Source organism: Hibiscus syriacus, unplaced genomic scaffold (assembly GCF_006381635.1).
Source record: "Hibiscus syriacus cultivar Baekdansim isolate YM2019G1 unplaced genomic scaffold, ASM638163v2 tig00111303_pilon, whole genome shotgun sequence".
Classification (NCBI taxonomy): domain Eukaryota; kingdom Viridiplantae; phylum Streptophyta; class Magnoliopsida; order Malvales; family Malvaceae; genus Hibiscus; species Hibiscus syriacus.
The window spans coordinates 568,565-581,669 of record NW_024063049.1 but is presented as its reverse complement, the minus strand read 5'-3'; the positions used below and the strand labels follow the sequence as shown (position 1 = coordinate 581,669).

Here is a 13,105-nt window from a genome sequence, read left to right as displayed (position 1 = left end):
CGAATTTTTTTTTTCACGATATGGTGCACATCCCAGATTAATTGCTGGAATGGGGTGAATTCGACAGTGATCGCCATAGGACGCCATGCAATCCAGGCGACCTTGGAGGTCGCCATGCAATCCGGGCGACCTCCAAGGTGGATTGCATGGCGCCCTGTGCGTATTTTGCAAAAATCATGGGCCGTGGGAATGCATGGGGGAGGGGATGCATGCTGTACATGGCCATGCAGATGCATGCTGTGCATGGGACGTGGGAACTGTGCATGGCCATGCACGTCGAACGGTGTAGGTCACGGCGGCGTGGTCGGTAGGTCGCCATGGAGTCTCGGTGACCAAGGTCTGGTCCGTAGCTGCTGTAGCTGCATGCATGCGTTGCATCATAGCTGAGATTCCTGCACCCGTAGCTGTATGTGTTATTGCAGCGTTAATTTAGCTGTCAGCCTTTCAATGCTCAATAGTTAGACGACAATGCTAATATTATTTGCTTCAACAATCAAATTTAATGACTCTGTCCAACGCTCAGTTGCTTTATATAAAGGATATGGTGTTTAGGGTAGAAGCACAAGCAGAACCGGCACATATAAACTTTGCCGAGAGAAAGAAAAGGAAGAAGAAGAAAAGAAGATAAAGGCTCAAACATAGTTCGTGAGGTAATTTTTTTATTGTTTAATTTAGTTTATTATATGAAATTATTAGTTTGTTAGTTTCGGGTTTAGGGTAAAATTAAAATCTAGTTAATTAGTTTGTTAGTATAAATTATTAGTTTGTTAGTTTAAGTTATATTATATTAGTTTATTAGTTTAAGTTATATATTATATTATATAAAAAATTAGTTAATTAGTTTCTTAGTTTAAGTTATTAAATATAAAAAATATTAATTAATTTGTTAGTGTCTTTAAACGTATATTAGTTAATTAGTTTCTTAGTTTAAGTTATATTATATACTACTAATAAACTTACTAACTAATTTTTTATATAATATAAATTCAACAAACAAATATAACTTAACTATTTAACTAACACAAACTAATTAAATAATTTTTTTTATATAACTAACTATTAACAATACAAACTAATTAATTATTTTTTAACTATATAACTATCAAACATATACTAATTAAATAATTTTTAATTTATGTATACTATAACTTAAACTAACAATCATATAACCCTAAACTAACAAACTAATTAACTGCTTTTTGTTTAACCCTAAACCCTAAACTAACAAATTAAACATTTATAATAATAAACTAATTTAAATATAAAAAAATTTATCTTATCTCCCTTTCTTCTTCTTACTTTCCTTTCTCCCTTTTCTTTCTTTCTTTCTCGGCTGCAATCTCTTCTCCCTTTCTTCTGCAATCTCTTCTCCCTTTCTTTCTTTCTTTTATAACCGGCTGAGGCCTCAATTATTTCACCAATTGTACAATTGCAGCTATGATATCATCAGCTGATTTCACGCGTTCAATTATTGTACCAATAATCAATGGTTCACATGCCTCAAATGTTCACATGCATGCATTGGGAGGTGTAGGCATGCAGCGGGGAGCACGTGAATTGGGAGGTGTAGGCATGCAGCGGGGAGCACGTGAAGGAATCTATGTGGCTGTGCATGTGCATGGATGATGGGAATGGCGCCGGGACTACATGGCGACCTACAAGGTCGCCGGGACTACATGGCGACCTACAAGGTCGCCTAGGCTGCATAGCGACCTCTCTATTCCTGCATGCTCCCATTGGCTCGTATGGCTCGTATATGGCTCGTTGCATGCTCCCCATTGGCTCTCTATTCCTGCATGCTCCCCATTGGCTCGTATATGGCTCGTTGCATGCTCCCCATGGCTCGTATATGGCTCGTTGCATGCTCCCCATTGGCTCTCTATTCCTGCATGCTCCCCATTGGCTCGTATGGCTCGTTGCATCCTCCCCATTGGCTCGTATGACTCGTATATGGCTCGTATGTCACCCTCGTATGTCACCCCGTATGTCGCCTGGATTGCATGGCGTCCTCCAAGGTCGCCTGGATTGCATGGCGTCCTATGGTAATCACTGTTGAATTCACCCCATTCCAGCAATTAATCTAGGATGTGCACCATATCGTGAAAAAAAAAATTCGAGAACATTATCTCGTGAATTCACCCTAAAACATGAACACTTTACACTATATATTTATATACTTATAATCCACATTAATTGTCACAAGCTTTCATTGCCTCAACCATGGCGGAGCTAATCCTAAAACACTCCGCCGCCGCGGCCTTTTTTCTCACAGTTCTCTCGTTAACTTCGTCCTTCGCCATCGACGGATCGGACTCTTTCTCTCCAAACCTCTCCCCATTGTCCCTGGGGATAAACAATAAATCAGAGAAACTAAGACATCTCCATTTCTACTTCCACGACATCGTCGTTGGCAAAAACGCCACCGCCATCCGCGTAGCGAAAGCACCGACGACGACCACGTCGTCTCCGTTCGGTGTGGTGGTGGTGATCGATGACCCTTTGACGGTCGGGCCCGACATAGGGTCCAAACTCGTTGGAAAAGCGCAAGGGATTTATGCTTTCGCGTCGCAGACTGATTCTACCTTGCTAGTGGCTTATAACTTTGCTTTCATGGAGGAGGAATATAATGGAAGCAGCCTTACCGTTTTGGGGCGGAACGTGGTGTCTTCGGCCGTAAGAGAGATGCCGGTGATCGGAGGCAGTGAGGCTTTCCGGTTTGCTCGTGGATATGCTGAAGCAAGGACTCAGAGATATGATCTCAAAACTGGGAACACTATTGTTAAATATAATGCTTATGTTTTACATTATTAAAATATTGTTTTCTAATTGTGTTGTTGTCATTTTATATTAATTTGTCGACCTCATTACGAGGGGTTCAACTGAATCACTCTACTAATGATAAGGATTTCTTGTCATTTAACATTAATAATCGTTATTCAAGGACGGATTCTTTTAGTAGGGGAATGATACGAGAATGAGAAAATCAGTCGTTTTTTTTTAATAAGAAATTAAAGTTGTTTTTTATGACTGAAACGTTAGTATACTTGATGACTTTTCAGACGTGATATGTATATTTTTGTGTCGATATATCTTCTCATAAATTGATTGATTATCTTTTTTTAATTCATCTTGAAACATCCTGATCAAACGTAGTAAATTCAAGATACAATCATTTTAAAAAAGACAACATAACAAAAAATTATACAACATATTACACGTTCTACCTTAACTTAAAATCCCGTCGGATTACTAAAAATAAATATCTTTATAAGAGTTACACGTTTGATTCATCCCAACACACGTTCTTAATAAGGAATATCATCATATCCAATTATTTTTTTATTTTTTATTTTTAATTCCTTTTTTTCAATTTTTCTTTTAATTCATACTTTCATTATTTTACAACCATTTGAAATATTCCTAAAAATCTAATTATTTACTCTTAAATTTTATATTCAATTAAAGTTTAAAACGATTCAAGCTTTCACATTTTTATCAAATTTAAATTTAGACTTTATAAATAAATAAATAAAAAGATAGATGAGCCATCCCATTATGAGTCTATATAGTTTTTAATTTGAATTGATTGATCAATAAATTAAATATTAAAACATGAAAAATTAAAACAATTTACCACTATTTTAATCTCATTTATGAAGAAAAAGAACTATAATACACATCCTAAATAAATCTCAATTTCTTTTTTAACCTATAGAAAAATCTTCTCACCAACTTCTCAAAATAAAATCATAAACATTGCATAAAATTTACGTTCATTTTCATACACCCACAACCTATTTTATATTCTCCAACAAAAGAAGACGCTATGTTATATTTTAAGTAACTTCGAAAGCTTTCACCACCTCAACCATGGCAGAGCTCCTCCTAAATCTCTCCTCCACCGCCGTCTTCCTCCTCGCAGTTCTCTCATTAACTTCATCCTTTGCCACCATAGAATCAAAGCCTTTCGCTCGAGTTCTCTCCCCATCATCCATGGGGCTAACCAAACCCAAGAAACTAAGCCACCTCCATTTCTACTTCCACGACATCGTCGTCGGGAAAAACGCCACCGCGATCCGAGTAGCCAAAGCACCAACGAAGACGGCGTTCGGTGCGGTGGTGGTGATAGACGACCCTTTGACTGTCGGCCCCGATATCGACTCCAAACTTGTGGGAAAAGCGCAAGGGATTTATGTCACGACTTCGCAGACTGAAGCTAGCTTGTTAATGGCGTATAATTTTGCCCTCATGCAAGGGGTGTACAATGGAAGCAGCCTCAGCGTTATGGGACGGAATCCGGTGTTTTCCGACGTCAGAGAGATGCCGGTAATCGGCGGAAGTGGAGTTTTCCGGTTGGCTCGTGGATATGCAGAAGCAAGAACTAGTAGATACGATTACAATACGGGGAACGCTTTTGTTGAGTACAACGTTTATGTTCTTCATTCAGACTCTCTTGTCCAGAGTTCTAACCATGCACCATCATCACTGAAATATTTAATTACTCAATTTCTTTGTATTTTTATTTTATATTTTATCATTTTAGAGGTTTAATTCTAATTTTAATCTTTTATTAGGTTTAAAATTGATATTTACTTTTGGTTAGATTACTATTTGATATATCATCCGTAATAATTTTACAAACCATCAAATAATATTAAGTGTATTTTAAAAAATAAATGTTAAGATATTATCATTGTTTAAATATTACTTGCCCAGATTATTCTTTTTCACTTACTATGTATCAAATAATAAATTTATTATTATTATAACAAAATTATTAACTCTATGCTAATAACGTTAATCGTTATTGATAATATTGTTATCAATTTAAACTTACACGTATGAAGTGAGTAAAAAAAATATTTTATGTAATAATGTATTTAAAAATTTATTTAGTAATGATTATAAGTGAGATTAAAGGAGAATTTTATATGAATCTATTGATCTCATCTCGTGTTTGATTCTTCAATATTTTCTAATAAAATTTATATAAAATAAAATATTTTAAAATGAATAATTAATTTTCAACTAAATAGTATGAAATTTAATTTATAGAACCAAATCAAATTATTTTAATATAGATTCAACAAATTCTAACATTTTACCAAATAACTTACAAGGGAAGAGATTACCACCTACTCAACATTGGTGTAGTGCCAAATTAAAGAGATTATATAGATATAGATTCTTCATAATTTAATATTTTAAAGATCAACATTATATCGAAAGGGTTGTTTGTTTGCCTCTTAATGGAACTGAAGATATTCATTTTTTTCATTTTAATGTTATTTATATTATTATTATTATAATTAATAATATAATAATATTATTATTAATATATTATTTTAATATTACAAGCCCAAAATGGAGGCCCAATTACAATGGTGGCCCAAATCCAGAAGCCCAATGGAAACCCTAAACCAGATTAGGGTTTCCCTCTTCCCCAGCCGTCTCAGCCTGCTACCGTTGGATCTGGCAAGATCCAACGGTACAGATGGTTCTAGCAGGAAACCCTAGGGTTATGATACCCTAGGGCCACGACGCCGGCCGCCTCTCTGACCCGTCCATCCACTGCTGCCACGCTTCAACAGAAACATCCAGAGGAAGCAAGGAACGCCATCCACGTTCCAACCATGGGGTGAGTCACCACCTACGGTCCGGTGACTCACTGAACTTTACCCTTCGGACCGGTCCGATGGCCACACCGGTGATGGCTATAAAGCCATCACCCAACCTGCAAAGACAAAAAAAGAAAAAAAGGAGGAAGAACCGAGAAACCACAACAGAGACAGAGAGAGATAGAAAACAGAGAGCAACATCCCACAACCAGCAAAAACCAAAACAGAAAGGAAAGAAAGAAAGGAACTTACCGAGGAAGCCACCGGACCCCTTCGAACGTCACCAAAACCTTCAGAAACCGAAGGTACTTCTTTAGATTCGCTCCGATCAGGAGCCATTTAGGAGAAAAGAGCACCGGAACCGTCCTTAGGACGGTCCGATCTATCTAATGGTGTAAAAATAAAATTTTCCGGCCACCGAATGCGGTGGCCGGCGGTGAGGGTCACGGCGACAGACGGTTGCCGTCCGGTGACCGGCTTCCCTCCGGTGAGGGAAGCTAGAGAGAAGGGAGAGCTTTTGTTCATTCTCTCTCAGTTAGAGAGAGAATGAAAACTGGAAAATGAAAGAGATGGCCCGAAGGGCCGGCCGTTTTGGGCATTAAATAGCCCTTCCCGAACGACGTCGTTTCGGGGAGGGCTATTCGTGTAATTATTAATAGTTAAATCCTTTCCGCAGTCATACTAGTTTATAAACTTTACATTTTAGTCACTAAATCGAATTTATAATTCTTTTAATTTGATCTCTAAATTTTTGTTTTATTTATTTTAGTCCTTTTTATTAAAATAATATATTTAGGATAAATAACAGATTTAGTCCTATAATTTTAATAATTAATATTTTAATCTGAATAGTATGTTTTAATTTATTTTATTCTAATATCCGAATTTTATATAATTTTATTTTAGTCACTAAATAAATAAAATAAAGAAATAGCATGTTTAATCCCTATAATTTTGATTAATTATGAATTAGGTTTTTAATTTTAATTTTACTATAATTTAGTCATTTATTTTACTGCTTTTAAATATATCGTTCTAGTTGTATTTTTATTGTTTTAATTTTACTTGTTTATATATTTAAATATTTTTATTATTATGTATTCATAATATATATATAATAATATAATTTATTTTTTTAATAATTTATTTTAATATTTATTTTTCAATATCGAAGAAAATGACAGTCTTAATACAACTGGATGTCCTATTCTGGTATTTTAAAATTAAAAAATATAAAAAAATATTATTTAATTTTATTTAAATTAATATTTATCAATATCAAAGAAAATAGCTGTCTTAAGGCACCTAGAAGTCCTTTTCCAATATTTTTAAATATTTTTTATATAATTTTGAAATAATAGGATTATAAATTAAATATATTTTGAATTTTTAAAATTTTTAATAATAGAGACAATTTATAATTAAAAAGTACCAATTTTGGGCGTTGTAGGGGTGCTAATCCTTCCCTAAACGTAACCGACCACGAATCCTTTTTTATTATTAAAAAGAACGAATTTTTGGTTATAAATGCAGATCAGTTCATTTTTTAATTGATGTTTTCTTAAAACTCTTTTAAAAAATAATTTTTAGGTATTCGACCTACCTGACCCAAAAGCCCGATGGCGACTCCCAAATTATTTTCAAAACCATTTATTCACATCAATTTTCCCGCCAAGTATAATATTTCGTGCCCGGACGAAAACCGGTTACGACAGCTTGGCGACTCAGCTGGGGACCGGTCAAACTTTAAAATCAATTATAAATTGTCTCTATTATTAAAAATTTTAAAAGTTCATATATTTAATTTTTAATTCTTTCTTTTCAAAATTTTTATATTTACTTATTATTTTCATAATATTTATATGTTTCATTTTATTTACAAGTATTTTATTTCATTATTTATTTTTCTGTCAAATGTTTGAACATTTCTCCTCACACACTACACTTGCATTGCATAACATAAAGCTCTATAATTGAGTTGTCCTTTTTAAGTGGGAGTGAAAGCGACGTCTTCGTGAGAATTTATTCTCCGTGTCAGACCTAGCAAGTAACTTTCGGCGTTCATATGCTCTATGTCTTCGTGAGAATTTATTCTCCGTGTCAGGCATAGAGAAATGTATCCCGTCGAATTGAACTCGATCCATTTTAGTCTGTGATAGACTAGGATTGAGGGTTAGCAACCCAAGGGGGCACTAACAAGGACAATTCGGGTACCTTTATTCTTAGATCTGAAACCCTGCATATAATAAACCCTAGAAACTCTTCCGATCCAAAGTCATGCCGAAATTTTGTCCAAAATAGGTGTACACACAGGAGAAATGAATTCTAACTTTCCTGTTAATTTATTTATTTTCTTTACTGATTAAATTACATGTAAATTTAAATTATTTAAATTATGAAAAAGCATGTTTAAATAAAAAAATATTTAGGTAGATATTATTATTAAATTCCTTTATTATGTAAACTAATTCATTTCTTTTTATGTGTTCTTTATTTTTTCTGTTTGCATAGCATCATACAGGATAAAAGGCATTGATCCTTGTGTTAATTGTCTCATTGGAAAGCCTTCATCCATGGATAAAAAGTGTTCAAATCAAGTAATTCTAAACTCAGAAGTAAGACAGTGGGCTGAGGACTTACAAAGACAAGAAGGAGACAGTCTGCAGGATGATTATGTATCTGACTTGGCCAGTTATGCTTCAGTTTTGCTAAAAAGAAATGATATGCAGGATTTGCGAAGTATTTGGGAAAGTTGGGATTCAAACAAAAAATTGCAGTTTTATCAGACTTACGGAGACATCCCATACTTGCTTTATGTTGAAGTTGATGATGAATTACTCAGAGCCCTAATTCAATTTTGGAATCCAGGGTACAATTGCTTCACTCTCAATAAAGAGGACTTGGTCCCTACTATTGAAGAGTACACAACTTTGTTACATATCGAAGGGGCTTTGGAGAATCGAATCTATTCAAAGTCAATTAAAACTCAACCCTTTCGAGTTAAATTAGCAAAGATTGCCGGTGTACGAGAAGAATGGGTGGCATCCCGTACAAAACAAAAAGGCGAAAGCGAAGGCATTGCTTGGACCAACATTAAAGAACTTATTCAGAGCCATCCATATATTAAAGTACGATTCGATTTATTTGCTCTGGGTATGTATGGTATGGTCATCTTCCCAAAAGTATTGGGATATGTTGAAGCTGCAGTGGTAGATTTGTTTGAACAGCTGCCAAAAAAGATTAATCCTGCTTCTGCAATCCTAGCAGAGACCTTCAGATCGTTAAATGCTTGTAGAAAGCTAGGAGGTGGACGATTCTCAGGGTGTACCCAGTTGTTATATGTTTGGATCCGTAATCATTTCTGGAGGACAGAAAAGGTTTCATACCGACGCTTTAATACGGATTATTCACCATTAAAAGAATTTCTGGAGCAGGAATGGCCGAAAGAAATTAAGAAAGATATATGGATTAATGCCTTTCGAAATCTGCAAAGCAATGACATTGTTTGGCGAGCCCCGTGGCAAATCCAAAGGGAATTCTTTTACAAATGTGGTTATTACAATTGGATAATGCTGCTCGGATTATGGGGAGGAATTGGATATGCACCACTTCTGGTCATAAGACAATATGAAGGTCGTCAATTTGTACCTGTCACCGCTGGATTACATTCATCTGAGTTCGCATTCCATAGCAAAAATTATAAAAGAAATATCATGGAAGCCATTATAGCTTGGAAAACAACTTTTTATATCCGAACTAAAGCAGCAAAAGAAATGCTAACTCCTGATTATGAGGAATGGAGATATGTCAGGAAAAATGAAAATATTCCTCTACCAGATCAAAATGAGGATATCTCTATGGAAGACCGCATTAAGGTGGTTCCATCAGAGATTGAAATCCTGAGAGCTGAGTTTGAAGCAGAAAAAGAAGGATGGTCAAGAGAATTAGAGCAAATGAGACGAGATAAAGCTATGTTGGGTGTTGATATTGACTTTCATTCATCACAATGTGCAATGTTGAGAGAAAACAAAGAAAAAGTTGATGGTGAATTTAGAGCATTAAAGAAAAATTACCAGAGTATATAAATCCCGGAAAGCATCAGGACCAAGCCAATCGACGGTACAGATGACCAGAGAATTGAACATCGAGAAAAGTCGAGTTGAAGATCTGAAAGGAAAGAATAGCCGTCTACTCAAAAGCCTTGAGAAAGGAAAGCAAAAAATGGAAGATTTTGAGGTCGACAGAAGAGAGCGAATTATAAATCACAAGGCTGAACACCGCGAGATCATGAATGAAATGCAAAGAGAAAGGGATCGAGCCAAAGATTTAGAAGAAATGAAGAATGACATCTTTGATAAATTTGAAGGTGAGAAAAATATCATGTTCCAGGGATTTGAATCTGAAATGAACCAGCTGATTGTTGAACTTGAAGTCAGAGGCCAAAAGATTGAAGAATTCAATGTTGAAAAAGAAAAATGGGAGCTGGAAAGAAATAATTTCAACACCAAACTTGAGGTGGAGCAAGAAGTGGCTAGTAATTGGATGCAAAGATGTAGAAACAAGAATGTTCAAATCCAAAAGCTTAATCAAAGAACGCAAGAAGCACGAACAAAACTTGAAGAAGATCTGGATCAGTCTAGAAACAAAAACTCAGAGTTTAACGCTTACATTTTGCAACTTGAAGAGTCATTATTTCAAGAAAAGGTTCGTCTAGGACCTAATGATCTCAAAGAAAGTAATGAGTAAAGTACTTCACTGCGAAGACGCATTAGAGATCTTGAAAAAATTCTGCACAATTGTCAAGTCAGAATCACTGAGTTAGAGCAAACTCTTGAAGGAACGAATGAACAATGGCAAAAGTCAACTGATTTCTATGTTGAAAGAAGTGAAGAAAGAAGTAATATGGTGTTCGAGGCCACGGTACAAATGAGCGAAGTTGCTAGATATGTTGGGGAACTAGCTGTTGAAGCTAAAATAATTGAGCATCACGTTGATCCAGTTTCTAAGTGCGGAAAGAAGGTGTCATGGTTAATGAAAGAAATTATAGAGCTTAATAAGAAAGCTACGCCTTATCTGTAGTTATGAACTATTATAAAGAAACTTTTGTATGCCGATGAAAGTTGTTCTATGACAGTTAACTTTTTGGGATCAATACCTTTTTGCATACATGCATTTTGCATACATTCATTATTCATTTCATGATTTTTTTTATAATTTTTATTATTAAGATAAAATTCATTAATTAAAATTTGAAAAAATAATATTAAAAGATTTTTCAATCGCAGTTATTCTGGCCAAGAGAGAAATACAACATCACTACGGTACTAGACAAGCTACTAAGAGAATTATGGAGGATAAAATACAACGTATTGAGGAACAACATAATAAAGAACAAGCAGAAATGAGAATGAAGCTGGAGAAAATTGAAGCCAATATTGCAAATTCACAAGACAGCATGATGCAGAAAATAGAGGATATGTTTAAAAGACAGGCTATCATTGGAAAAATGCATGAAAATCCTGTATCTTTCGACCAAGAACCTATGTATCCTCTAGGTTTTCCACCAGAACCAATTTATCATTCTGGTACTACACCTATACAAATCAATGCTCGTACATCTGCATTTCAAGAAGCCAAACCATATGAAAATCAACAAGTGGATCCTGCATCTTCAAGCAAAAATCCGCTTATATCAGATGTGAAAATAGGGGATCTTAATACTGAGCATTTAATCCCAGATTTGAATGAGCTGAATGAGAAAGAAAAAGTAAATGAAGAATTGACCAGACAGATCAAAAGCTTAGAAGAACGAATGAAATCCGTGGAAATAACTGAATCATTCTATGGGTTTGACGCTAGTGAGTTGAGTTTGGTTCCAGACCTAATCCTCCCCATCAAGTTCAAAGCTCCCGAATTTGATAAATATGACGGTACTACATGCCCTTCATCCCACATTACTATGTTTTGTCGCAGAATGGCAGGATATGTGAAAGACGAGAAATTGTTAATTCACTGCTTTCAGAATAGTTTGACAGGACCAACTTTAAAATGGTATACTCAATTAACCAAAGCCAACATTAGATCCTGGAAAGATTTGGCTAAAGCATTTTTAGAGCAGTATCGCCACGTAACAGACATGGTCCCTGATAGATGGACTCTCCAAAACTTGGAGAAAAAGAATAATGAAACATTCAGACAGTATGCCCAAAGATGGCGTGACACGGCAGCCCAAGTTCAACCACCTTTGTCAGAAAAAGAGGCCACAGTATTATTTGTCCATACATTGAAAGCTCCTTATTTAAATCATCTAATGGGGAATGCAACCAGAAATTTTACAGATTTGGTCATTTCTGGAGAACTCATTGAAAATGTCTTGAAAAGTGGCAAAATTGAATCAAATGAGGGGTCTAGTTCCAAAAGACCTATGTACCGGAAAAAAGAGAATGAAGTCAACAATGCAAATTCTTACAACAAGGATTCATCGAAAAGTGTTACAATAACCCAACCAAGGGTTAAGAAAGAGGAAACAAACACTAATCGAGTAGAGTCCAGAGGATCTTGAAAGGAAAATGAAAGGTTGTCTTTTACACCTTTACCAGTACCATATGCGGAGATCTATGATTCGCTGTTAAAAGCAGATGTCATACGGCCCTATCCTTTGGTTCCCATGCAACCACCATTCCCTCCTTGGTATGATACAAAGGCACATTGTGTTTACCATGAAGGAATTACGGGTCATTCTATTGAAAACTGTTTGGCATTCAAAAGGGTGGTCCAAAATTTGATCAACACTGGAAAGTTGGAATTCAATACACCATCTGCATCAAATCATCCATTGCCAAATCATGGAGATAAAACGTGAATGCAATTCAGGAAGAGAACAGAAAGAAAGCAAAAACGGACATTTCTGAAATTAAATCTCCTTTTGTTTGGGTATTCCAACAACTCTATTTAGCCGGTATAATTCCACAACAATTCAGGCCAAAGCAGAATGAAGGCAAGAATTATTGTGAATATCATCAAGAGAAAGGGCATAAAATTCAACTATGTCCTGAGTTTAGGGATTTGGTGCAAAAATTGATGAACAACAGAGAAATAGAATTCTTTGAAGAAGAACCAGGGAAAAAAGAAGATGATGTTTGCTCATCAGAGGATTCTAAACCTAATCAAAGAATAAATGATCCTGTGATCATTAATGTGAAATCATCTACGGCGATTCCTGCACCAATAAAGCCGAAAGTAGTTATCACCACTCCTCTACCATTTCCATACAAAGATACCCGCAGGGTACCTTGGAATTATACTACCAATGTTTCAATGGTAGGAGGATCTGTTTCTCTAGAAAAAACATAAGAGAAAATATAGAGTTTGGGTACAACATCGACGTCTGAAGCAGTGAGCGAAGTCGGGTTCTTTACAAGAAGTGGGAGATGTTACTCTCCCGAAACATCTAATGCTTCAGAACAAGTGAAAGCAAAAGGAAAAGC

At 35.4% G+C, this 13,105-nt stretch overlaps 2 protein-coding genes across 2 annotated transcripts; both read left to right on the top strand.

The window, feature by feature from the left end:
* Positions 1-2,220: 2,220 nt before the first annotated feature.
* LOC120158077 (dirigent protein 22-like) lies at positions 2,221-2,822 on the top strand. Its single transcript, XM_039169007.1, has one exon. The coding sequence runs from the start codon at positions 2,221-2,223 to the stop codon at positions 2,809-2,811; it is 591 nt and encodes a 196-aa protein (XP_039024938.1). The 3' UTR covers positions 2,812-2,822.
* A 937-nt stretch (positions 2,823-3,759) lies between these two features.
* Positions 3,760-4,603, top strand: LOC120158058 (dirigent protein 22-like). Its single transcript, XM_039168995.1, has 2 exons — positions 3,760-4,462; positions 4,575-4,603. Exons 1-2 carry the CDS (start codon positions 3,871-3,873, stop codon positions 4,601-4,603), a joined length of 621 nt encoding a protein of 206 aa, XP_039024926.1. The 5' UTR covers positions 3,760-3,870.
* Positions 4,604-13,105: the final 8,502 nt, after the last annotated feature.

Bases quoted from the DNA above. Each gene is read 5' to 3' on its own strand.
- LOC120158077 (XM_039169007.1), top strand. From the start codon at position 2,221: ATGGCGGAGCTAATCCTAAAACACTCCGCCGCCGCGGCCTTTTTTCTC.
- LOC120158058 (XM_039168995.1), top strand. From the start codon at position 3,871: ATGGCAGAGCTCCTCCTAAATCTCTCCTCCACCGCCGTCTTCCTCCTC. The intron at 4,463-4,574 runs GTTCTAACCATG...ATCTTTTATTAG, and splicing joins TTCAGACTCTCTTGTCCAGA to GTTTAAAATTGATATTTACT.